Source organism: Rhipicephalus microplus, chromosome 9, assembly GCF_043290135.1.
Source record: "Rhipicephalus microplus isolate Deutch F79 chromosome 9, USDA_Rmic, whole genome shotgun sequence".
Lineage (NCBI taxonomy): Eukaryota > Metazoa > Arthropoda > Arachnida > Ixodida > Ixodidae > Rhipicephalus > Rhipicephalus microplus.
Window position 1 is genome coordinate 40,408,800 of NC_134708.1, and position 25,743 is coordinate 40,434,542.

Below are 25,743 nucleotides of genomic sequence, written 5' to 3' on the forward strand. Positions count from 1 at the left end.
GCATAGCCTATACTTCAGCTTCGCTGACATGGTTGTGGCTCGATCGTTGTATGCCACAACCCGGTCAAACTCTCTCTGCTTCCGTGGGTGATATCAAAGGAACGATGTCGAAATCGTTGGCCCTCAAGTCGGTATGCAGCTGGTTGATGCGCTCCTTGAGGATGCAAAGCTCTTGAGTTAGCGTTACTTCTGCCTCGTGTATAACGCATGTTAATTGGACTCTATCGAATTTGCGCTTCAGTTTGAGAGCTCCCATGTTTCATCAACGCGGTGAGCTGTAAGCCGATCGGTCGAATACCATAAGCGGGAAGTATATTACCTCGAGTTCATCGACGTGGTTCCCTCTCCCGATGGTTTTCGCACCACTCGTAGAAAATCAAACCTCCCGTTGCGTAGAAAAAAAAAGGTTTATTTGCAATAAACTGCAGGCCGAGTCCGCGGGTTGCTGCTGCAGCGCGTGAACCTGGATCGGAATTGAACTTTTTGTGAAATTCTGCGCGCGGGGCAGTTTGTTGGAAAAAGATCGAAGATAAAGGAGACGAAGAGCTGACTCCAGATTCACGCACTGCAGCAGCAACCTACGGAGTGTGGTTTATTGCAAATAAACCTTTTTTTTTACGTAACGGGAGGGTCGATTTTCTACACACGCCATTTGATACCAATTTGGGTATATGTGGAGCTATCCACACGGCCGCGAGCACGCTATGAGCGTAGCACGTCCTCATGTTTTACATGATACGCTAATCCAGATTATCATGTTTCAACGTGTCATTGATTGATTGATATATGGGGTTTAACGTCCCAAAACCACCATATGATTATGAAAGGCGCCGTAATGGAGGGCTCTGAAAACTTCGACCTTCTGGGATGTTTCGACGTGTCATTTTCCTTTGTCGTCCATTCACGTCACGTAATACCAAATTTCGCTTATGTGAGGCTAGCAAAACGTTTAAAGCATCTAAGGAGCGTCGAAAAGAGCGCCTTATGGCCTTAAAGTTCCACCTAGGCCCCTTATTCTACAATGCCACGCCATCTGCATACAACGAGCACTGCGTGGGGTAGCGCTTGTCGACGGGCATTGAGGCCGATAGCCCCGCTAGCACCAGGTTGAACAAAAAGGGGTTCAGGACAGAACCTTGTGGAACGACAGCTGTCACTAGTCGTGCATTGCCGAGCGCGCGTCGAACCCTAACCTGGAGGGTTCGTCCTGCCAGAAAGGCACTGATGAAGATGCGAAGGCAGCCCACGATGCCTGGTGTGTCCAAAGAACGCTCTATGGTTATAGGAGGCAGGATGTAAAAAGCGCTCTGGACATCCAGTAGCACGAGGAGGGCCACTTCGCCGTTGCTTGTTTTCTCCTCTGAGGTAAAGACGACGTCCGCAACGAGTCTGCTGTGCATCGGTGGCGCTATAAGCCCGTCCGCTGTTCTGGCAGCAAATCTTTTGACCCCGGAACGCAATTTAGGCGTACCAGTGCTATGGCTTCCATGAGCTTGCACGCAGCAGAGGTGAGAGAGACGGGCCTGTGGGACGCGATGGCGGCACAAGGGCGGCCGGGTTTTCGGATCGCCAACCACAGCAGCGGTCAGCCTGGCCTCTGTTTGGGCGCCACTCTGCCGAATTTAATTGAAAGTCCTCCACAGGTGTCTCTTGACGCTACATCCAGGTTGAGCAGCATCTAATATGTGATGCCATCAGCACCAGGGAAACTATGGCACTTGGTTCACGCTAGAGCAACGTTCAGTTTGTGTTACAAAATGGGCTCCTACAGAGCTGCAATCTGGCTGGTCGTCCAGACAAGCTGGTGACCTTGCGGTGCCTTGAGGGCAGGCATGGCGGAGAGTGCTACAGAATATGGTGGCAGCAGTTCTGTGAAGCGATCGGCCAGCCGCTCTGCCAGTTCTTGTTCATTAATGCTCAAGTGGATGGCCACCGCAATGAGGGGTGGTCGCACGCTTGGTATACAGTGCCGGGGAATCGTAGAAGGCGCCATGCTATTGCGCCACCTCTTACCTAGCTCAGAGAGTGGCAGATGCCCTGCCAGCTTCGCCGCCAGCGACAATTGGCATGCCACCGGCATACCGCATCCACACTGTTGAAGAGTGTGCGATGTGCTGGGCTTTAAGGTACTTCCCCTCAGCCCTGCACCGCGCAGCCCGTAATGCCAAGTAGGTCAAGTTGCAGCTGCGCGTTGACGTCATTCTCTTCTCACCAGCAGCAGCTGTCGGCTCCTCCTCACTTCTCTTGCACTTCTCACGCTTTTCTCTCACTTCACTCTCTCCACCGCTCGCAACGCTCGACCGCACATCGAGTTTCGTTCATCTACGATGAAACTTACACGAAACACGACCCGCCACTCGTGTCTGCGTTTAAAAAGAAACGTTTACTCGAGTAAAAGCTTCACTAAGTTTTACTTCAATCCGTTCTTTCAGCACCTGCGTCAGCGCCCATTTCAGCCGGATCTACGTCCTATACACCACTGCTGCTACGCATTCCATCGCGGTTCCCTTCGGGGAGATGGTCTATAATTTTATTATCAGGAATTGCCGAATTCATTTATTTCAGCTTTTTTTCGGCGTTGTTCGTGAAAGTCGCACCACTTTCTGTGATAGACTTATATAGGAAAAAGTATGGAGGTAAGGCTCCTGCCGGCGTAAACATTTCTTTGCGTCCACTTTACTTTCTTCACATCTTTTTTGAGAAATAACACACCCTTAAAGGAGTACAATTCCCTTCCTTCACAATGTCAGCTCATATTCAATAGGGTAATTAAGAGTGACACATAATTCAGGCAGTAGCACTAGGAACATCATGGATGGCGAAAGCAAAAAACGGGACACCATACTTACGTACTTCCGGAGCCCTCCACTACGGCGTCTCTCATAATCATATGGTGGTTTTGGGACGTTAAACCCCACAAATCAATCAATCAAAATCAACCATACTTACGTACTACAGGCGCTCTCAGAATAGACACATTTTGTTGGGCGTACGGGAAGGTTGCGTACGTTGTGAAAATGAGGTTGCGCACGCTGCATGTGAAGCGTGCAACGACACTTTTAGTTTAACGTACCTTGATGCATTTCACTCAGTTTGATAAGTCGTAATCGAGAGGCAAGGGTTTGGAATGCTTATCAGTGCCACCGACGCTGGAAGTATGTTAAGTTCCAGTGACAACGTGGCCTCTGTGATCTGCGCGACAAACATTCATAACCTCACCAGCCCATAGAAGGCGTGAAATCTCGCACAATGATCGAAGCGTGTTACTGCATTGCACCATGAATAAAAGTACGTAGAAATCTGTAGTTTTATTTACGGGTTATTTACGGGCAGAAAAAGACGTGTTCCCACACACAGCCCATCGAAGGCGAGTCTTGAGGATTTGCGTGAGCCGCCAGGTCATTTCTTCTGAACCATCAGGATGCCGAAACGCACCGGTTTAATTTACCTTGTCGAAAATGAAAACATCGCCTTTCATTGTGAAGCACGCATGCCTCCAATCAGGCCCGCTGTTGCTGTCTGCGTCAAACGCCACCGCTGCCACCATATACTCTCGTTCTGGTTTCTTCGAGGTCTCGCGAGAACGTTAACGTAGTAAGCGTTGCGTTACGGACGCAGCATCTTATTTCGGGTGTACGCGCGCATTTCTAGAACCTATACGATATGTACTGCACATGCGCAGTTCTCTCCCGTGGCAGTTCTGCGTACCTGGGCTCGTTTCGTACGCCCAACTATAAGTGTATAAACGGGAGTTTTGAGAATAGCGCACCGCAAGCCCTTGTGGTGTGGTCGCTGCTACTACGCATGCGTCGTAAGGGTAGTTCCATGCGCTATCAGCCCAGCCGCAACGCACGTGTCAGCACACCTGCCGCACCCAAGCAGAGGGTGAAAGAGCGTCGCCGATTGGCTTATTTGTCCCCCGCTTGCGTGCGGTAGGGGTTCCGGCACGTGCGTTGCGGCTGTGCGGAAAGCGCGTGGAACGGCCCCAACGCGAGTCAGCGTTCGCGCACCGCACGCAGGAAATCCTAAATTGCGTGCAGTGATGGCAGCCCGCATGTGGCCCGCAAGCGCTGGTTTCGAGGCTACAGTGTCGCTGCGATCGTGCGTTCCCGTCCCCAGCAGGGCAAACGCTAATCTAAAGCTCTTATCGCGCCCGCTTCGCCCGCAACGCCCGCAGCGCTTGCAAATGGTATTAGAGAGTTTTAGCACTGCGGAATGGTGCTACGTACGCATCACGCAAGCGCCCTGCGTTACGTGGCGTCGTTTGCCACTAATCGGCTTTTAGTACGCCGTAGTACCCGCGTACGTAACGAGCGTGAAGCGTGTTGCGTCATCTGGTAGATCAAAATAGAAGCACGTGTTGTTGACAGCCAATGTGAGCCAATCCAAGTGTTATATGGCCATATTTTAAGCCACAGAGCCGGTCGGTGCTTGCCTTCAATGCCGCCATTTTGCAAAACGAAGTCTCGCGCTGTCGCGAACTTGTTCGAGAGTGGCGCGATCACCTCATACGTACGCACGCACGGATCTCATACGTAGCGGCTGCGTACGTAACGCGATACGTGCGCATTGCGGTCTGCGCTTACGCACTACGCAGAACGTGGCGTCCTTACGTACGCAACGCCGCCACGTACGCAGCGTACGCAGTACTAAAACTCTCTATTATAAAACTCCCTATTATTTCGGAACGCCGGACACGCAGCCGCACGTCTGCGGAGCGTGCCCACAGAAAAGTAGAACGATAGTTTGCGCGTGAGTGGTCTCACCAGAAAGAAAGCTTTTCTCCTATATAGTACACGCACATTTGCGTTGCCCTAGGTGCCCCTTATCGCTTTGATAAGGAAGGCTGGGCGGTTTGTATCCGTGACAAGCTGTGAGTGGACATGCATCGCAAGAAAGCTTAAGCCTTCGCGCGCGCGTGCGCGTCAGCGTGCTCCGGTGTTTGTTTCCTTAGTTACGTTGGGTCGTATTTACGATTTCACCGGAATCGGGAGGTGACTGTAACTACCGCTTGCAAAGGGGGCCAATTTCGTCTGATGCAACGATGACCATATCGACGAAACGGATGCGTTTCTATTCTTTCCTTTGTATAGAAAAATAAAGCGGGCGTTTTTCCAATTTTAAATATATAGCTGCGATGACGCTATGTATTTTCCATTCAGCTTAGACATACTATCGTAACTAGTAGCGTTACCATATATAATCACAAGAACACGCTGCTAGGAATCGACAAATCTTGATATTTATGAATTACGGTGAGGGGCATACTGCATGTAGTATATACGAGTGCCTATTCGTCCAGCCTTCGTTGGCACATCACTAAGTAGCACCCAGCGCTACCAATTTGGAGCAGGACAACGCCAATATAGATTCACTCTGTTTCAGAAGTCCCCTTGGGCGCTGTAGAGGCTACAGGGCGCCTCAGCCAATAGGAAGGACGATTAGACCCTCCACATGTATTCATGCGCGCAATGTCGTCTGCTAGCCGTCTTCACGGCGTCTGCTCGCCGAATCATTTAAGCACACTCCCTGCAGACAAGACTGGTTTATTAAAATAAAGATACAGTAAAACTGCGAAACAAGCAGTCACACTAGGAACTTGAAGCGTGTAATTGTTGCTCTGCTGAAGATCAGTATACGCTCATGCCGGCGGATATTGGTAAGTTCACTTTGTGGCGCTCCCTCTCCAGCACTTTTCCTGGCTCTCATATGACTGCTTCTGTCGACGCTTTTGTCAATGATTATTTTCTCTTTTTTTTTTTTTGAATGAGGGAGGGTCCGACGCGAACGGAACGCTGTGCCATGTTGCATGTGCGTTGGAGATCCAGCGTTCTTGGTCGGATGAAAACATTTTATTATGAAAGTTCAAAAAAAATGGGGAGGTTCCCTATTCCAAGACTTCTATGGAGTCGGTGACGCAGCCCGAGCACTGTCCTGGCGAGGTAGTTATAGCAGTTTAGGCTAAGCAAGCAACTTATCCCACTAATGGCAAAACGTACCTGATGTTTTATCCTCAGACCAAGATGAAACAAATCGATGGCGAATTGCACTATTAATGTGTTGCTGTCAGCGCAGTGGGCGTGTAGCAAGAGCAAGTTCGGATCGACTCGTGCGGTCGTTTCTGCGTGGGTGCTGACATGCATGTTTATTTGTAAATACAGTTACCGGTGGTAAGTGACAAAAATGATTTCATGCGTACGATCTAAATACGAAAAATTGACGTATAACTCATTGATGTGGCGTAACACACACCAAACGAACGCCAATTTAAGTCAACGCGGTCGATTGCAAGGCACTCGTTATATATGGGACTACGTTTCACTGCACAAGTGTGTGGCTTTCTTACACCCCATAGCTTTGGTAGTTGCTGAACCAAAGTGGTGAAACAGAGTATACAGAGAGATGAACTTGCTCGCTAGGTAGACCGCGCATGCGCAGATCTTGTTTGTACGCCAATGCGCTCCACGAGCGAGCGGCTGTGTTTTCGGCGTTCCGAATCATCCTGAACGCTCCCGCTAATCGTGTACTAAAAATCATAGAGTTTCCTAATATACACCAGAGGGAACTCTGGCGCTAGTGTCTATGAAAGCTGCAACGCACTGCGCTTCAGCAAGAACGGAAATGACACACATATGTCTAATCTTCGTACTTCTGGCCTGCTTCTGGCTCCGTGTGTGTTCGTGTGGCTTAGAGCTGTTTTTTTTCACGAAACGAAAAATCAGCAAATGTTTAGCGGTTGCACTTCAGCACCTTATTCTTTTAGACTTATCTTAACAAATTAGGTCACGAAGTTCAAAGGGTTGAATATTTCTTTCGAAACAAAACCGAAACACAACAATAAACGAAGCCGTGAGTACGATTTCCCGCCCGCAAGTACAAAGACTAGGCAAATGTGTGTACTACCCATCATTCCTATGGTCGCTGAACGATCGCAGCGCCAGAGTCCCGTCTAGGTTATTTTAGGAAACTCTATGCTGAAAACTATCCCGTACTGTGTCCCGTGACTCGAAGCGCACCTGTCATCCGCTGCTGCCGCTGCACTGGTGACGTTGGCGAAGTTGGGGCCGATTTCCATCAGGTCGTCGAAGAGCGTTTGAAAGCGGTCCTTGTCGTTGGCCACCGCAGGCGTGGCCGCGAAGGTGGCGTACGTCAGCTTGAAGTGGCCGAGGATGCGCTTCGTCGCACTGTGCTTCTCCAGCATTTTGAGCACGTGCATGTAGCTTTCGTCCAGGCCTAAGCCGACCACTGGGCGCTCCTTCCCGTCCACGCTGGCATTCAGCTGGACGTGCAATCGACGACGATAAGAGTTTTGTGAATTCAACAGCGAGCCCGTTCAAGTGTAGAATATGACAAAAACATATATACATCTATTTGTATACAGCGTCAATGTCTACAACTGTCAATGCGGAAGGAGGATTCGGGAGAAGTCAGTTTCGTCGCGAGGGCGAAGCAATCAATGCGACAGCGAAAAACTGGGACGTCCGCAAAGGAAGCCAGTAGTGCCATCTTTTGGGAAACACGACGAAAGCCGTGAAAGGATTGACCTTCGTGCAGATTATGGCGTCAACCCCCGAGTCCGCAATGAAATCACGACATGTGGAAAAGATATGTGCCATTTGCCGAGTCCCCTAGTGCCTTCTTAGCGCGAAAGGACGCCACAAGACAGACGGCAGCAGAAAACAATATATCCCGTATTCTGCCTTGTGGCGCCATTTTGCACTGGAAAAGCACCATGAATTCGCACCAACAAACCCACTGATGCATTCTGTTGTGTATCTGTCAAAAGGTGAGTGCGCAAGCATGGACGACCACGACCTGTAGGTCAACGACCTGTAGGACGACCACGACCTGTTGGTCAAAGCTCCGCCGAAGGGCGGCCGTAGCAACGCCTTTTAAAAGCTCGCCCATTGGCTCTTTGCGCGGCTTGGCGGGTAATAGTGAAGAAAACTCTCTTACGCTGAAGCGCCTAAACATTCAGCGTAAATGAAATGTCGCACAGAAATAGCTCGACGTTTTAGTACGCTGGAGGACGTTAGCGTGCCTGGCGATGGGCAAGAAGACGTCGAGCCGCAAAAGAGCGCTGCCTTTGCTGTAAAACGCTATAAAAATGAAAGACAAGCTTCAGTGAATGTTTCAATCGCTGATATTGAGCCCAAGGCCAATTGAGCGCTTGCAAACATTAAAAAGTTGGCTGACACAAAGAGCCATTCAAAAAGTCTAAAAAACAAAAAATATCGTCCTAGACGCACCTAAATGCAATATTATTCCAAGATTAAATAACATAAGTATGGGGAATGACCCCTTTAGGTTGTTGAAAGCTTTAATATACTGGGTGTTTTCTTTTTCAAACAATTCAACTTGGAACGACCACATAAAATACCTGCAAGTTGGTTCTGCGTTTGGCGTGCGATAACTAGACTAGGGAACTTGCCTTCCTGAAAAAAACAAAACTTTATTCCCATAACTATGGTATACTTTCTCTATATCAGTATCGCCATCTTGTATAGGACCCCAAAGGTATTACCAACATGGCCCAAATACATCGATCACAAAAAGTAGCTATAAGAAATATTGCAAATTTACCCTATATTGAGCAAATGAAAGAGAGAGTACTTTCCGAGCGTGTAAGGTGTATGAAAAATTAGATAACAACTTTCTTTAAAAATCATCGGTTAGGCACAATAGAGCTGACCTCGCAAACCTGCATCCAAATAAACGCATACAACCTACGAGAAACAAATAATTATGGCATGTACCTACCCCACGACATAAATATTACAAAGTGTCGTTATCTTATAACCTTCCGAATTCAATAAATAGGTTAGATCAAGAATAATTTGACCCGTTTTCTTACTCAAGCAACGAACTCAGTTTTTTTTGTTATCGAAAATGGCTTTCTGAAATGTACGGACCTTACACACACGTGTACGTTGTTGTGAGGTGTATATTTGGAAAGTAATGCAGTGATATGTTCTGTAAAGCTAATGTCCAATTAAGAAGTGGGTTATACTTTTTCCCTTTGTTTTGTTATTTTTACAGTCACCTTTGAGTTAGAACAGATTGTGTCATCTTTTTTATCTGTACTTCAACGTACCCTTTACTGTATTTCTGAAAAGCAGTATTGGACCACGCGCAATGGGCAATGTATACACCACGTATGCGGCCCCATGCTGTGCCGTGCCAATAACCAAGACATTAGAGACCTCTGCCAATCAGTAATCGCGGCTCTTAGTCCCCCCCTCCTCTCTCACAAAAAAGAAAATTAAAATTTGATTGATTGATTATTTGTTCAGTTGCTATTCCAGCGGTGTGTCATCCCGCTTTCTGCCTTCACCCAATTAGTTGGCTGGATCCCATCGCTAATCGCCACTACATAGCAGCCTCGCAGAAGGAGTGCAGTGAAGGTTCAACTGTTACATTGACGCCACGAAGGGTTTACTGTGTGGGCGCCGAACAGGCTATAAGTGAGACGAAAGCCTTGCGTGTCTCTTGAAACGTCAAATAATTCAAATTTGTGAAACACCTCTTGAATGAAGACCTAAAGATTGTCTCACGAAACGCGAAAATTGGATCATGAACAGGACGCGTGCGTCGACGGCGTCTCGGGCCGCCAACTCGAAGGAAGCGAAAAAATCATGTGTGACGACATCACTACACACATGACATTACATATCGCCAAAGGTTTTGACTCCTTAAAAATGTCCTATTTAGTAGAATGATGACGTCATCGCGCAGTACCGTCACTCTGTCAAAGACGGGCCGATCACTGAGGCAATGAAAAACCATGTCAGCTGCAGAGAGCACGCAAAGTCTTCAATCTAGGAGGCAGCGTAAAACCGCGCTAGCTTAAGCTTTTCGATAAAGTCGTCGTCGGAGGATTGAGAAATTGACTAAGAAAAAGATAACCTCATACTTATGGAGTAAATGATTACGAGTATAGGGCGAAGCGTCTATTCGTTCGTCCGTCCGTGTGCCTATTCGTCCGTGCATCTAGACGGACGGATGGTTGGGCAAAGGCATGGACGGACGGACAGAAGCACGGACGGACTGATGGATGCATGGACAGACGGACGAATGGACGGATTATGAATGGACAGACTCACCAACGGCTGGACGGGCAGAAACGCGGAAAGACGGATGGGCGCATGGACCAGCAGCCGGGCGGACAGAAGCACAAACGTGTGGACAGATGGGCGAACGGGTAGACGTATGGACGGTTGGACACACGGATGGACGGAAGCTTCACCCCTCTGATCATTGACTCCGTGGATATGCTGCTAAAACCACTAACGCCGTCTTGTCATATTCTTCTCTTGGTCCAAGAGCGTCTCTTGGACATCGCGATAAAGATAGCCTGAGTTGGCGATATTCGTTCGTGGCAGAGCGTCTGTCCAAATGCAGAGCAGTGACGTGGTTGACGCCAGGCGCGGAGTCGAGGAGCGGGCATGAGTGTGTAGAGGTACTCGCTCCAACTCCTCGGGCCACACGTCCCATCCTAAAGGAACACTCCCCATCAGAGCGGCGGCCATCGTGCAAGAGCAGCGCATGTGAAACGAACTCGCATTCGCGCGTCTTGCTGCCACTGATCGCCGCAAGCCCCGATGCTCAGTCACTAGCATGTGAAACAGGCGTTAGGCGCAAGAGTGTGTTTTGGCGGCGCTTTGTTTCGATGCGGGTACGTTTAGAAGAAACACAATCCCATACCTCGACTTGGAAGACGACACTGGTGAAGAGCTTTGCCGACATGTAGAAGACTTGGTGGACGAGATCGAGGGACGGATCCGGGTGGTCGGGCCAATGGATGCCACCTTCGCGGAGCGCCTTCCTCACCTCATCGACGCCGCTGGTGTTCTGAACTGACTCGCAAGCCTGAAGATAGGCGGCTGCCTTCTCCAGCGGTGTCTGGTCATTTTCAGGCACCTTCTTCATACGCAGCCCGTCTCTTTCGCGGTGAAAAGTGGCGATGCGGATCTCCTCGACGGTGCTGGAGGCACCTTTTAGGTGCATGATCTGGAACGGCAGGTACATGGTAAATGTGAAGAAGAGCAAGACGGATACAAGGATTGACACTTGACCCACACGACTGGTGGTTTACAACAAAGTTTTATTAAATGCGAAGCACCCTCATGATGCTCTCATGATAACCCCTCGGAAAAGAAAAATTAGCAGGCTGATGTGAGGTTAAGATGATTTGACGTATACGACTTGCTGGCCATGACATCAATAACGTCACAATCTCGTCGCGTACGTCGTCAAACACTTCCCACCAGACAGGGACACATACTCGTGGGCAAGTATGTGTAACTGGTATGCGGGTATGTGCCACAGGGTTTTGACAGTTTATATTTGTACACCTAGGAATGGCTCGAGCAAACGTGGGCAATTTAACGTGTGAGCGTTAAGAAAAAGCTAACATCGGCAGCTTTGACCCGACAAATGCAAAGAATCAATGCCATGGTAGAATCAGGAATCAAAATCGACCATTCTGCGTGGCAATCAAGTATTCTACCACAGAGCGACGCCAGGTCTCGTTACTATACTCTGAAAGTAAGCTCTAGAGTGTTCGTGAAACGTCAAACGTGGTTGCAGATCTGGCTATCCATTTTCGTTTCATGTGTACTCCTACGATTGATTGATTGATTGATTGATATGTGGGGATTAACGTCCCAAAACCACTATATGATTATGAGAGACGCCGTAGTGGAGGGCTCCGGAAATTTAGACCACCTGCGGTTCTTTAACGTGCACCCAAATCCGAGCACACGGGCCTACAACATTTCCGCCTCCATCGGAAATGCAGCCACCGCAGTGTACTCCTACGATACAGCCCTCATTCGGATTAAGATAAGCAGTAGTTAAGCATCGCTTAACTAAAGTTGAATGCACTGAAACTGATTGAGCGTTTAAATCAACCTAGGAACGGCGCGAACAGACAATGGTAATTTTATTTCGAGAGCGTTAAGGAAAATCTGAACATCTCCACGAAGTGAATGATGACGAGTGGGCGAAGCTTTAGGTCCTAAGGTCCACAATTCCTACATTGAAGTCGCCGACAAGTATATAAAGGACGGACAAATGAACGAACGCAAAGGATGCACGGACAGTAGGACGCATGGACGGACAGAAGGACGGACGGTGCGGGTGGTCATGTTTTGTGCTCTCGTATAGTCGATTACACACAAAGTCGGTTTTTCACACATGTTTTCACTTTTTGTTGCGCAGGTTTTCAGATTCAGTTTGTGCTTTGTGTGGCGTGATGGAGGCCAACTTGGTCGGCCCCAAAAAGTTTCGGCCCTAAGGGCTGGCATCGGCAGTGATGACCCAACGAACGCCACATATCAGCTTACCGCTTCTTATTATCATTGCTGGTGACTTTAATGTGGATGTTTCAAAACACAACCAGAGCTGGCTCACACAGTTCATAAAAGGTGTTTTCTATGTAAACAGATCCTCCCAAAGTCGGGAGCCCACGATGTGGAACGGATGTTTCATTCACCACTCCATAACAGACGTCACAAATTTCAAGCCACTAAACTTACTATTTCCGTTATTCGCAAGTTGCATTTGTGGACCCTGCTCGCGGCAAGTCATCTTTTCATCTGTTTCTCCACGTTTACTTTAGAATTACTTCTAATAGTATTATTCCATATACTTCTATTTTTTGTTATTATTAATCTAATAAAACACACAGGCCCCGGACAAGGCATACGGTGAGGAGAGCATACAGTCCAGTACAATCTCTTAAATACACGTAATAATATCTTACAAGTTAAACAAAACGTACAAATTAAAGAACAATGCAGCTGTCAGAAGAAAAATAACACCAAAAAAAGTTTCGCGACATAACAGAAAATTATGTTGCAGGAATTGATACAAATTGCAGCGGCAGCACATAATACAGCCACAACAACATCGCGTCATTATAAATTATGTAATGAAAACGAAAGCTTGTGACAATGCTATGAAATGTCAAACGTAATCACATTGAGAAGCAACCTTGCATAAGCTTACCACAAGTAGATTAGGCTGTTTCAGAGACGAATAGCGCGAGGTAATTACGAAAATATAAAAGTGCTTGCGTTGCACCCTATAGGCTGGTGTAACTAAGAGTGTTGTGCAATCTTCGCGATGTGTACACTTGATGATTCACACATGGTAGTGATAATGCGTCCGAGTGAATGACCTTACGAAACAATCACAGCAATGCAATATGCCGGTGGACACTTAACGATGGTAATGATAGTTCGGTTATATTCTGCGTGATCCTAGACAGGTGACTGTAGTTTTGAACAATGAAACGGTTTGCTTTATTCTGGATGATTCCTGATGCTTTGATAAGATATTTATAAAAGTGCTGACCAAATGGAAAACGCATATATTTCAAGCTGTGGTCGCACGAAAGTTACATATGCAAGTTTTCGCAAAGAGGGTGGTGCACTGCGCATGTTCCAATGCAAAAATCCTATAGCGATTTGGATGCATGGGTTTATACGCCAGTTATGTGTTCTGAGCATGATAAGTTAGGTTTGAGGTGCACGCCTATATATTTATAGCTCGCGGTCAGCGATATGACACCATTGTTGACGTGAAAGGTAAAGTGGAAATCAACAGGTTTGTGTGTCGAAGAATAAATTTTATACTTCGACACATTTAATATCATGAGCCATGCGTTACACCACTGGTTAACTATTTCTAGGTCTCGTTGAAGCACGATATGATCATCAGTGTTGGTTATGTGGCGGTAAATTATGCAATCATCGGCAAATGTTCGTATGCGAGAGGTATGTTGTTAGGCAGATCGTCTATACAAATTAAAAACAGCAGAGACCCAAGGACGCTTCTCTGCAGTAAACCAGAAGAAACGACCAATTCGGATGAATCGAAATAGTTAGCAGAAGTAAATTGCTTTCGGTTGGATAGGATGTTACGCGGTTATGACAATGTATAGGAGTCTAACTTTAAGGCTAAAAGTAGAGTGTACTAGAATGGGGGAGTGGGTCCACTGTGGCCGGCGGCAAGCGGTGCGGGTGAAGCAAAAACGGCGGAAAATTTGGTGGCGCTGCAGTAGCCTTCTCCTGAAGTGACGTCAGTTTCGGCGGGAGCGTGCGAGTCGTGCGGCGGTTCGGGCCGCACGACGCGCTGGCGGGGACGCTGAGCGCTCGATGTTGTCGTCTGCTCGACGCGCCGTCGTCTGTTCGATGCACCGTCGTTCGTGCGCTGTTTTCACAATTTGTCTCCTGGTTCTTTTTTTACACATTATTAGAGACAAAAACAAGTGACATGAAATAAAATGTATGCTTTTTTTCGTGAACGCGTAGGTTTGTATTTCCCTTTGAGCAAAGCCGTCTGGACAAAGAATACGCGGCAGACGGCACGTTTGCGTGCGCAGATATGTGTCTGCTGGTTGCATAACGGAGCGTTCCAAGCTGCTTCAAAAGATTAGAGGATGAGCACGTCTAGGCGTAGAAATTACTGTTGTGTCGTAGGCTGCCAAACCGGATACAGCAGAGTTAAAAACCAGCCCAAGCTCTCACTCTTTGGAGTACCTCAAGACGAAGAAAGACGCCGGCTATGGGACCAGAATCTCAACCGCGCTGATCGGCCCTTGCAAGTCACCGATGCCATTTGCGAGCTGCACTTCGAGCAAAAATACATACTAAGGCAATATGTACATATTATCGAAGGCCGAGAAGTATATATAGAGCGGGGAAAGCCGGAACTTCGCAGTGATGCTGTACCCATAATTATACCTCATCTCCTGAAGTGTCCTGACGAGCAGCCCACACCGGAGCAGTCAACGAAGAAGAGAGCGGCTTCACCACCAACCTGTGAAGACCAGCCGTCAAAAAGAACTGCGCTGCAATCAGTTGAGCCGCAACTGAGATTTGAAGATTGCGAAAGTGCGAGGCAAAGCGACAACGCATTTGAACTTGAAGACGTTGTCCGGCCAAACGACCACTGGGCAATGCACAAGTTTCGTCATTATGACGGAATTGCTTATGTTTCGGCCTCCCTAAGTCGTGAACTCGTAAGCATCGAAAAGACTGTGCTCATGAATTACGGTACCGACCGGAGTGAAGTGATTTGTCGGACATATGTTCGGAAGACGCTGATCTCCGAAAAGGTCGCCTATAACCTTGAAGATGCCAAACAAGTCCTGGACTGCGCAGAATCTCTTCACCCTTGCAGAGGAGCAGGTAGGGCGAAGGACTTCACCTATGACGTTCTTACGAAGAAACTGGAGCAGCAAATCTCTCATTCCGACGGCCTTGTCTTCAGTGTCACGTGCAAAGGAGCGGTTAAACAACAAGGTGAGTGCGGCAAACGTTTATTGAGACGTCACTTGTAATTGTACAATTAATCAATCAGTAACCTGTTTAATGCTAGAACATTTGTGTGGCCCCTAATTTTTGTAGTACTCATTAACATTTACGAAAGAATAGTTTGCCTACAGAAAGTGAAAGTGCATAAATTGCGTTTCAAACATGCATGGTAAAAAACTGGAAGCTCTTCATAATTTTTTTCTCGTATACTTCCAGGTTCTTCATGCATTTCATGCAAGTACGTGAGGAAAGTAATACTCACCAGAAAAAGCTACCTAAAACGAAAAGAGCGAAGAAACTCAGTCTCCACCAAACTGCGGGTCCTGAGTCAGAGAAACAAGCGGATGGCGACAAGGCTGTTGGACATTGCTGGTCGTCTCGAAGAGATGAGGGCAAACAATGCGAATGTCGCGGATAAAATACTAGAGGATAAAATATCGTCACTACCGCGAAAGCAGCAGGCAAGTGTTCGCGCTTGCTTTCAAGCTGCCAAACAAACCAGCAAGCAGGGCATGCGCTACAATCAGGAGTGGATCCTCGAGTGTTTACTCATGAAACTAAAGAGTCCCCGGCTTTATCAGCACATCAGAAAGAACGAAATTCTCATGATGCCCAGCAACACTACTTTGAAAAGATACTTGAGGTCATACGAGTCGGCCTTCGGTTTTAATCAAGCAGTAATGAACACTCTAAAGAAAAAAACCGCGAGCATGTCAGACCTCGAAAGACACGGCGGACTATTGGTGGACGAAATGAAATTGTCAGAACATTTCAATGTGACGGCGTCTGGCCAGATTCAAGGCTTCGTGGACCTTGGAGAATTTACGAAGCCCGAAGACAAGTACCAGCAATGTGATCACGGCATGGTCATCATGTTTGTGCCTTTCGCTGGAAAATGGAGCCAAATTGTGGGCGTTTTTGCGACAAAAGGAAATGTGAGAGGAGACATTTTATTGAAAATTCTCATGGAAGCTACCATCCTCGTGGAACAGGCGGGCTTGTTCGTCGACCACATCACTTGTGACGGAGCCCCCTGGAATCGAAAAATGTGGAAGCTAGCGGGGGTGTCGGCGTCATCGAAGAAAATAAATGGCGCCATACAGCATCCTGTCGACGAGATGAGGAAATTGCACTTTATCTCCGATTTCCCGCATCTGCTAAAATGCCTCAGGAATGGTCTTCTCCAGAAAGGCTTTGCAACACCAGACGGATTGGTACGTATAGATTCATGGTTGACATTTTACAAAGATTGTGTTTTTTGCATACATTGCATTACCTCAACCTATATTTCTAGGTGTCTGTGCATCCGGTTCGGGAGGCGTACCTTCTAGACAGAAGTGTTAGGACACTGAAAGTTATGCCCAATTTGACCGAGACGCATCTGGAACCAAACTCATTTGAGAAGATGAGAACCCCTTTCGCCTTCCAACTATTCGGTCCATATGTCCTACGGGGCCTGGCCTTCTACAAGGAGGACATCGAGAGAAGGTGTGGCAGCATCGAGGCAACTCAGCTGTTCTTCTCGTGAGTTGCGCCTACGTTCCAAATGAATTAAGTGTAATCGTAAACATCTCAAACGCATGATGAGCGCTCTTCTGACATACATTCTTTTTGTTTATTTTGCAGGAAGATCCAACGACTGATCACCGTGATGACTTCCAGGTTTCGGGCCGAAGCGCTGAGACCAGCTTCTACAGACGTGGCATTCCTGTCCAATTTTCTGGACTTCCTGAATGACTGGGAATCATTCAGTGACAACAAGCGGCACTTTCTCAGCGAGTCCACTGCCATAGGTTTTAGGGTCACTATAGCAAATACCCTTTCATTGCTGAAGTACCTGACAGAGAGCGTTGGATTCAAATATCTCATGACATCTCGACTTAGCACCGATCCCGTGGAACATTTCTTCGGCATCGTTCGCCAGTCAAGTGGCTGCAACGCGCACCCCTCTCCGGATGAGTTTCTAATAACCGTCAACTGCTTGTCCTTTTATAACTTGGCGCACAGTGTGGACAGCGCAAACGCAAACCCTGACATGATAAACGCTCTTGTCACTGTGCATGACAGACAGGGTCTAAAGGTCACGCACAAAAAAATTGATGATCTTATATCACAGGGAAAACTTGGCGAGGTCGAAAGCACGATTGCCACGATGCCAGAAAAGTTTGCTGACCACATCGATGTGACTTTGGAGAAGAGTGACTCGAGACTCATTTACTACACAGCAGGGTACGTGGCCAGAAAGTGTGTATTGAAGTTGGCATGCGTACAATGCAAAGAAGTGCTTCTGTTTGAGAAAGCTGTCGCGGTTGCTGAACAGCTCCCTTCGCAATTCACGGAGCAATGCGACTGGGGTGGACTTCTGTACCCCTCACGACAGCTGTATGATTTCATTGCCTCACTTGAAAACTTGTTTACTGAATGTTTCAGTGTTTCCATGTTGCACACAGATAGCATCTCTGACATCCTTTCATTGGTGAAAACTAATTTTCTGAACTCGAAAGCGGTCGGCTGTCCAGACCACAAAGATGCAGTGAGCACAAAGCTCGTTTCGTTCTACGTGCTCACTCGCCTTCACTTCTTAGTGAAGGGAATGAACAGGGAAAACGCTTCGAAACGAGCGAGAGCAAAACACTTAAAGCTTAGCAGGACAACATAGAGCCTGACGTTCCTTGAGCGACGGTGTCGAAGTCTTTCGATGATATTTATTTTGTTTTTTATATTTATGCGAAAAGCTTGCGCAGTCAATTTAAAATAAAATATTTTGCGCATATCACTTCTTTATTGGTGTCTTTCAGACTTCCTATCTATAGGTGAAAACACGTTCATGTTTCGAGCAAATGTTTGCATGGACACGTACCGCAGGCACGAAGAGAAAAGGTAAAATATAACATATTTCATTAATACCTACAACGTATACCAGCACTAGATGCCGAACAAAAACTCATCATAAAACCACCGCGACGGACGTGCGTCCGCCCTATAAGTCATTTCCTACGAATAGCACAGTTGCCGTCCGATGTGACTAAACTTCCTTTGCCAACACCCTCACGTAATCGCAACAGGACTGGTTCAGTTTTTCAATAATATCACGCGTCCCTAACGAATAGCTGCAAATTTGCAGAAGGGTTCGCATACTTTAGCTTTAATTCTCGTGATAACAGCTGGTAACTTTAGTCTTGCATCATATTCAATTTGCTGCCGTGAGTCTAAATTTGCACCAAACGCAAACTTACTTATATATCCCAGTTATATTGACATTTTTAAAAGCATCGCAGTTAATGCTCATATTACACTTTCGATGCGTACGTTTTCGCAAAAGCCAAATTCAACTTACGCTCTTGATTGTAAACAATTACCGTGGAAATCACGGTACTTGCGTGCGTGACTACCTATACGAGCAGGGCGTTTCGCAATATAAACATTTAGATTTTGTTGAACTGGCGCGGAAGCACGGTGCGACGCCGTTCACGGCCACGCACGCACGAACGAAGCAACAACGCTGCGAGACTGCGCCAGACGCGCGAGCAGCACGCGAACCGCGCGAACTATCAGACTACCCACCCGTCGCGAACCGCGTGGCAAAGGGGACTTGTAACCATGGCAACCACGGCTAAGTCTTCAGGTGAAGGCGATGGTAGCGCCACCTGGATTTTCCGAAAAAAACGCCTCAGCGTGGAGCCTTCAGTGGACCCACTCCCCCATTCTAGTACACTCTAGCTAAAAGTCTTGATATGAGGCTGCAATGTGCAACGCGATCAAACGCTTTTGAAAAATCACCATTGAGCACTAGCCCCGATATCGAACACTAGGCCCTAAATCAAAGACAACTTCGACATCGGGGCTAGTACTCACGAGGAATGATGAAAAACTTTTTTTGATGCCCAACAGCTCACCGCCTGTCATCGTTCAAGTGCGATCATACCTATATGTATAATATATACTTGTAAGAGCAATAATGTCGGTGTCGTATATTGCGGGAGACAGCCAAGTCTCGGTGAAGGTGATCACGTCTGAGTCAGAATCATCCAGATGGCTTGAAATGAGGTCACGCTTCGACATGAAGCTTCGTGTGTTTGCAAGTGATACTGATAAAGACGGTACGTTACGATCTGCCTTTGTTGTAAGAGAGCCAACACATGTGTTTTGATGTAGCCAGCCTTTTAACTCAATGACAGAGTCGGCGATATCATCATAGACGTATGTTGTGGAGCCAATTCGTAGTTAGTAGACTGAAAGTATAGATGGTTTGTGCAGTCAGTTCGCAAACGCAAGGAGATGTTTCCTGGTCTGCCCATTTGCCAGCGAAAAATCTTGAACTGGGAACACCGTGTCCTTAAGCCTTTGTCCACAAGACAAAATGCGCTCTTTATCTTTGAAGAAAGTAAGCTTGGCTGTGACAGGCCTGCGTTTACCGGTAGCAAACCTGCCAAGTCGGTGCACGTGCTCAATTTGATCAATTGTTGATGCAATGCCCAGTTTTTCTGCACAAAATTTAATTGCATATTGTTCAGATGCTGCCCAGTCTTCCTTCGAATCGTCATCTGGGCCGAAGAAAACGAGGTTAGAACGCCGCATCCTGTTTTCAATGTCGTTACAATGAGACGCTATAGCAGCCACTATTGCGGACATTATGCCTACAGCATCCGTATTTGCCAGAGTTCCCCTACTGCCTGGTGCTGCTATAGAGTTTTCTAGTGCCTCCAGTGTAGCGCGGTTAATTTTCCTTGGCATAACTATCTGTCAGTACTCATCCATATTGTTTATAACAAAGAAAGCGAGCCCTTAAGTTTACCCTTCTTCGATGGAGGCGAAAATGCTGTAGGCTCGTGGGCTCATATTTGGGTGCACGTTAAACAACCCCAGGTGGTCGAAATTTCCGGAGCCCTCCACTACGGCGTCTCCTATAATCAAGTGGTGGTTTTCAGACAAACCTCGCATATCAATCAATTATCAATGAAGTTTACGCTTCTTTCTTTCAAACTATACGTATACTGTAGTGTACATAGTCCCCTCATCGCCGCATTAACAGACGATTATAAAAACAATTATATTTCTGCTGATGGAGCTGCCATATAACAGCTATTTGGCCTAAGTTAAGGATGTGTCATCAGGTCACCGGACGCGTATTCATAACTCATGAACACACTGACGTCACATACACGTCATATATGCACGCGTATTCGCGATGTGTGCGCACGTAACCACCACCACGTGCAAATGAAACATTTCAGCCCACCACATGTTCACGCTTGTAGTGCGTGTAGCTAACTTCCATCTATTCGCATGCTTCGCATAACGTCCATTCACAAGGTACGTGAAATATGCCCATTTTTTTTTAAATTAAGGATGTATTACGATCTAGCCCATCAACGTGTTTTTGTTTAGTCAATTAACTTCAGTGGAATAAAAATCACCACGTTGCGTCCTTTTTCTTTTCCTTCTGTCGGGGTCTGTCTAGATTAAATCGACTACGAAACTATGCCAATTACCCCATGTTCATTCTCGCATGTAAGCGCCAACAACGCACTGAATAGGTGGCAAACTGTTTCGAGGCGGTACGAGCGATTTCGCTTACCTCGGCACCGCACACGTGCAGGAAGAAATTGTCGCAGGGCTTTTTGGTGTCGTCGATGGCGGCGGCAAGGAGGGACGCGTACTTTGTACACTCTGGCGTGACGCATTTCATGAGCTCCTGGGGACCCTGCTTGGCCTGACGCCAAGCGAGAGCAGAGAGAACGACCAGAAAAACGATGATGGCGACCGTGATGAACGTGGTGTTGGTCACGAAGGCGCGGATTGCTTCACGGCGCTCACGCCGCTCTTGCTGCTTGACCGGGTCGTGCAAGCCGATCACCGACAGGTCGACCTGCAGCGAGCGTGGACGCCAAGCACGAGATATCGATCACTGCGGACTAACCCATTCATCTCCAAGAAAATATCGGGTAAAAAATGGAATGCTTTTGCCCCAAAACGATATTTGTTATCTATCTCGTTCTTTTCCTAGCACTATCGCCACGTGCCCGATACTTGCAGGTCATGAACGGCATGCGCGCTATCAGCGTGCATTATGGCTCTTGACAGGAAAGTGGCCAGCGGCGAGTTTTTCAAGCAAAGAAGCGCAAGCAAGCCAGATGATTATTGTTGTTGAACAAAACGTGCTTTTTTTAAATGATCGTTGTTTTTTTTTCAGGGGGTCACTTCTGATAACTCGCAGGGCTCCTTTACGTATTCGCCTAAGACAATTAAAAATCGAAAGCCACCTTTTTTTTCTCAATCGAACCCTTACGTGCACCTCACCTGGTTTTGCACTGCCTGCATGACTGACGCACCTTTTGGCAAGCTACGATGCCACGTGATGGCGTAATGTGAAACGACCTCAGAGTAAATCAATAACGACGCCAACACATTTGGTGATCTGTGACGTCATGGTGAGGTCAGGGAGTGACGTTACGCACTGATTTTTAACAGCATAAGCTGTGTACACCACTTTCCGAAACGCGCTTAAGCACCGCCATCTTGGACTGATAACGTTGCAGTTTAGTATTCGTATCAAATAAACAAACAGTGTTACGGTGAACTCATACGCATGAAATCGCTTTGCCGGTGCATTCAACGTTTTATGACCTTGGTCATTTGATTATGTGACATAAAAAACCCACAAAAGAGACGCTTATCAGTCCAAGATGGTGGCACCCATGAGTAGTGAATAAAACTGTGTATATGGCTAGGAGAAACGACAAAGTGTCCGGCATCTGTTTGACGAGCGGTCTCCATTGTCTGTGCTATCAATTACGTCGTTCCCAGCGTCGTACCAAGCCACGCGCGCCATTGGCTGCGTTTTGAGTGACGTCGTTTATCCCGTCGCAGCCATGGCGCCAAGCGCGAGCGCATGTTTCTGTTGAGAACTTTCGCATGGGTAAGCCACGGACACATTTAGAAGAACGTCGACCGTGTAAACGTGAGACAAATCGCATTCTCCGGGGCGATAGCGAAGTCGGCGTACAAAAACATGTCTGGTAGGCCGAAAGACACAGCGACTGCGCACCAATGATCCGGCAGCCTACCAAGCCGCGCTAAATAGCGAATGAGAATGGAAGCGCTCGTGATGGGCGGATTCTGCAAACCACGCCATCGAGTTGACTCGCCATGAGAAACAATCGCAACAACGCCGCACTGAACAGACGCTGTCGCAGGTGCCCTGTATAGCGTCAACTTGATGATTGCGAAAGTGCGTTCTGATTGATTGACATGTGGGGTTTAACGTCACAAAACCACCATATGATTACGAGAGACGCCGTAGTGGAGGGCTCCGGAAATTTCGACCACCTGGGGTTCTTTAACGTGCACTCAAATATGAGCACACTGGCCTACAACATTATCACCTCCATCGGAAATGCAGCCGCCGCAGCCGGCATTCGAGCCCGCGACCTGCAAGTCAGCAGCCGAGTACCTTAGCCACTAGACCACCGCGGCGGGACAAAAAGTGCGTTCTCCGGGGTGATTACCGCTTTTGACGGCAGTTTTTCCAACGGCAATATGGTTTCGGTGGCAACGTCTGTGACCGCCTGTGGTTCAAGAACAGCCACTGATGAATTGCGAAGCGCATTTAACCGATCATTACACTGCTCCATGAGCGTGATCATGTGGGGCACAATGTGTGTGGCCTCCGGCATTTCCGCCTCTATGGAAAATGTAAATGCCGCGGCCTGGATTTGATAGCGTGACCCTTGCTTCAGCAGTCTAGCACGATAATCACCAAACCACCGTGACGGGTGCATAGATTTAAGTCACTAGTGAACTGCGTAGCCATTCTCTTGTGGGAAGAAAGAAAACGGACATGGTCGGTTTCATTTTTAACCTAAGAATACTGCACTCGCAGAATGCTGCCATCGTTTTCTTGTGCGCTATTTGTATAAATTGATTGATTTGTGGGGTTTAACGCCCCAAAACTACTGCATGATTATGAGAGACGCCGTATTAGAAGGTCTGGACATTTCGAACACCTGGGGTTCTTAACGCGCAACCAAATTTGAGCACACGAGCATACAGCATTTTCGGCTCCATCGAAAATGCAGCCGCGGTAGCCGAGATTCGATTCCGCAACCTGCGGGTTAACAACCGAGTAGCCACTAGAATACCGTGGTGGAACCGATTCGTATGGATTCCCAGCTTTATGCACACCTTATTGCAACGCCTTCGGGATCGGAGGCATAGGAGGCTTAGCCTCCCGCAGTTTCGCATGGCCTCCGGTATTTGTCCACCCTAACCAAGACATGATCTCATGTGATGACACCACCATGCGACACTACGGTATTCATAATAATAATGATGTGTGGTGTTTTACATCCCATAACCATGATGTAATGAGAGAGGCCGTAGTTGAGGCTTCGGGCAATTTCGACCACCTGGTGTTCTTTAACGTGCACAGTACAGGGGCCGTTGCCGATTCGCCTCCATCAAAACGCAAATGGCGTGGTTTGGATCGATCCTGCGACCTTCGGGGCAGCAGCCAAGCACCCTGCCACTGATCTATCTAAGCGGATGTCACGCTATAGACGTCATAATGATGTAATAGGGTATAATGGCGTCATGATGACGTTCGGCAAATTGTAACGTCATGATAACAATGGAGGAATGTCGTGACATGAGTTTTGGCGTCTCTGGTGTAGAAGACGAGCGGCACTTTTCGCGTTTGGAAGGAGTCTAATACTTCAGCTTTCATTGAATTAAAACGGCATTCGCCTAATACGATGTATCCGGTAAATTACGCCAGGACGGCTTCCGCCTTCACGCAGTCTTGGGTGAATGCATATTGGACCTTGCGACTTTTCAGTACTGTGGCATGTTCTCACTAGTTCACGTAGCATTAGGTACAATTAAGATCCTCCACACCATTTCGCCCCTGTGGCTGCGTGTCTCGCGATGAGCGTTGTGGATTCTCGTAAAGGATTTTTGATCGCATCAGTAAACCGAATCAACATTTCTACAGCGCCAAACATCGTTCCCTGCCTCAGCGTTCGTTCCAGCACGTTGCGGCATCGCTTACCCCTGGCAGTTTTTCTTGGGCGTATTCTTCCTCTTTGCGTACTGCCCTCGAACGCTTCTTAGCCTTGTTCTTGTGACCCTCGTTGGTCATGCGGGCGCTGGTAGCGTTGGTGTGCTCTTTGGACTTTGAGGGATCCGCCGGTTTGTGACCCAGGCGCTCCTTGGACCTTGAGGGATCTGCCGGTTTGTGACCCAGGCGCTCCTTGGACCTTGAGGGATGTGCCGGTTTGTGACCCAGGCGCTCCTTGGACCTGGCTGGTCCCCGCGATGCGCGTGAATGTGAGCGGTGTTGCGGAACCACTGACGTCTTCCTGCGAACAGAAGTGGACCTCGACGCTCGGCTTCGCGCGAGCTGTCCAATGTGCTCAGACGACGGCGGTAGCCCCTTGCACTCGTCCTTGTCCCGGGCACCCTTTGAGGGCTTCTTGTGGACCTTGGGGACTTTGTCGTCCGACATGGCGCCTTCTGTGCTCTCGTGCTGCTGCTTCTTCCTCGTGCGCACGTTCTTGTTCTGACCGCGAGGTTGGTGGTAGTGATGATGATAACGAAATAAAGCACCAGCCAACCCTCAGCAGGAGTGGTCGTGCATTCTGTCATCTTCGACAAAGATGCAGACATACGGCGTTATTCATACAATATTTACGAAAACAAAAGTAAGCACTCATATGCTACAACAATTAAGCTGCGCCACCCAGTCAAACACGAACGACAGCAAAATGATGATGATGATGACGATGATGATGCGTTATTTATGGCTCATACACAGTCAGGGAGCATCGGCCAAAAACTGATTACATGATTTAGACATTTAACGTCTACGTCATCATCTTCTACCACGGGCACAACACGAGGACCATGGTTCAAATGAGTGCGTTATAAATATTCTAACAAGCCGAAATGAACTTTTGCTTCGTTGCAGCGCTTAGCCGCTGGGGAAGATGAAGCGGCAAAAAAAGTGAGCTGTTGCCAAAAGTGACGCCAATTTCTCGAATAATGAGATAAGCGTACTAATAAGAATCACGCCTTGGAGTAAATTCTAATGTTTTTATCAATAACCTTCATTATCCTAAAACTTCATACTATTTTAGAAAACCACTCAATCCTTGGCCAATCCCCTACAGTGGTTGTGCGCCACTGTTATTTGGCGGATAAGAACAAGAAAACTTATACTGCAGGGGAAGAGTTGCACATAAAGGAATTATGAGCATCATTCGGTCTGATAGTCTGAGCACTAGCTCATTGAAGGGACGCTAAAGAGAAACAAATAGTTCTTTCAGATCGATGAACTGCAATCTGAGAACTCTAATGTCATAAGTTTCACTGTCCTAAGTTTTATATTGTGGTGTTGGGACAATTGGTTCTGGTTTCGGTT

General features: G+C 47.6%; 1 protein-coding gene across 1 annotated transcript in view; it reads right to left on the reverse strand.

Annotated features, from left to right (window-relative positions):
* Positions 1-24,828, reverse strand: part of LOC142772231 (uncharacterized) — an 88,491-nt gene extending 63,663 nt beyond the window's left edge. The window contains exons 1-4 of the mRNA XM_075874427.1: positions 24,373-24,828; positions 20,902-21,192; positions 10,705-11,010; positions 7,017-7,279 (exon numbers count right to left, since the gene is read on the reverse strand). Coding sequence (XP_075730542.1) covers positions 7,017-7,279; positions 10,705-11,010; positions 20,902-21,192; positions 24,373-24,828 — 1,316 coding nt within the window. The remainder of the gene's footprint in view (positions 1-7,016; positions 7,280-10,704; positions 11,011-20,901; positions 21,193-24,372) is intronic.
* Between the last annotated feature and the right edge of the window lie 915 nt (positions 24,829-25,743).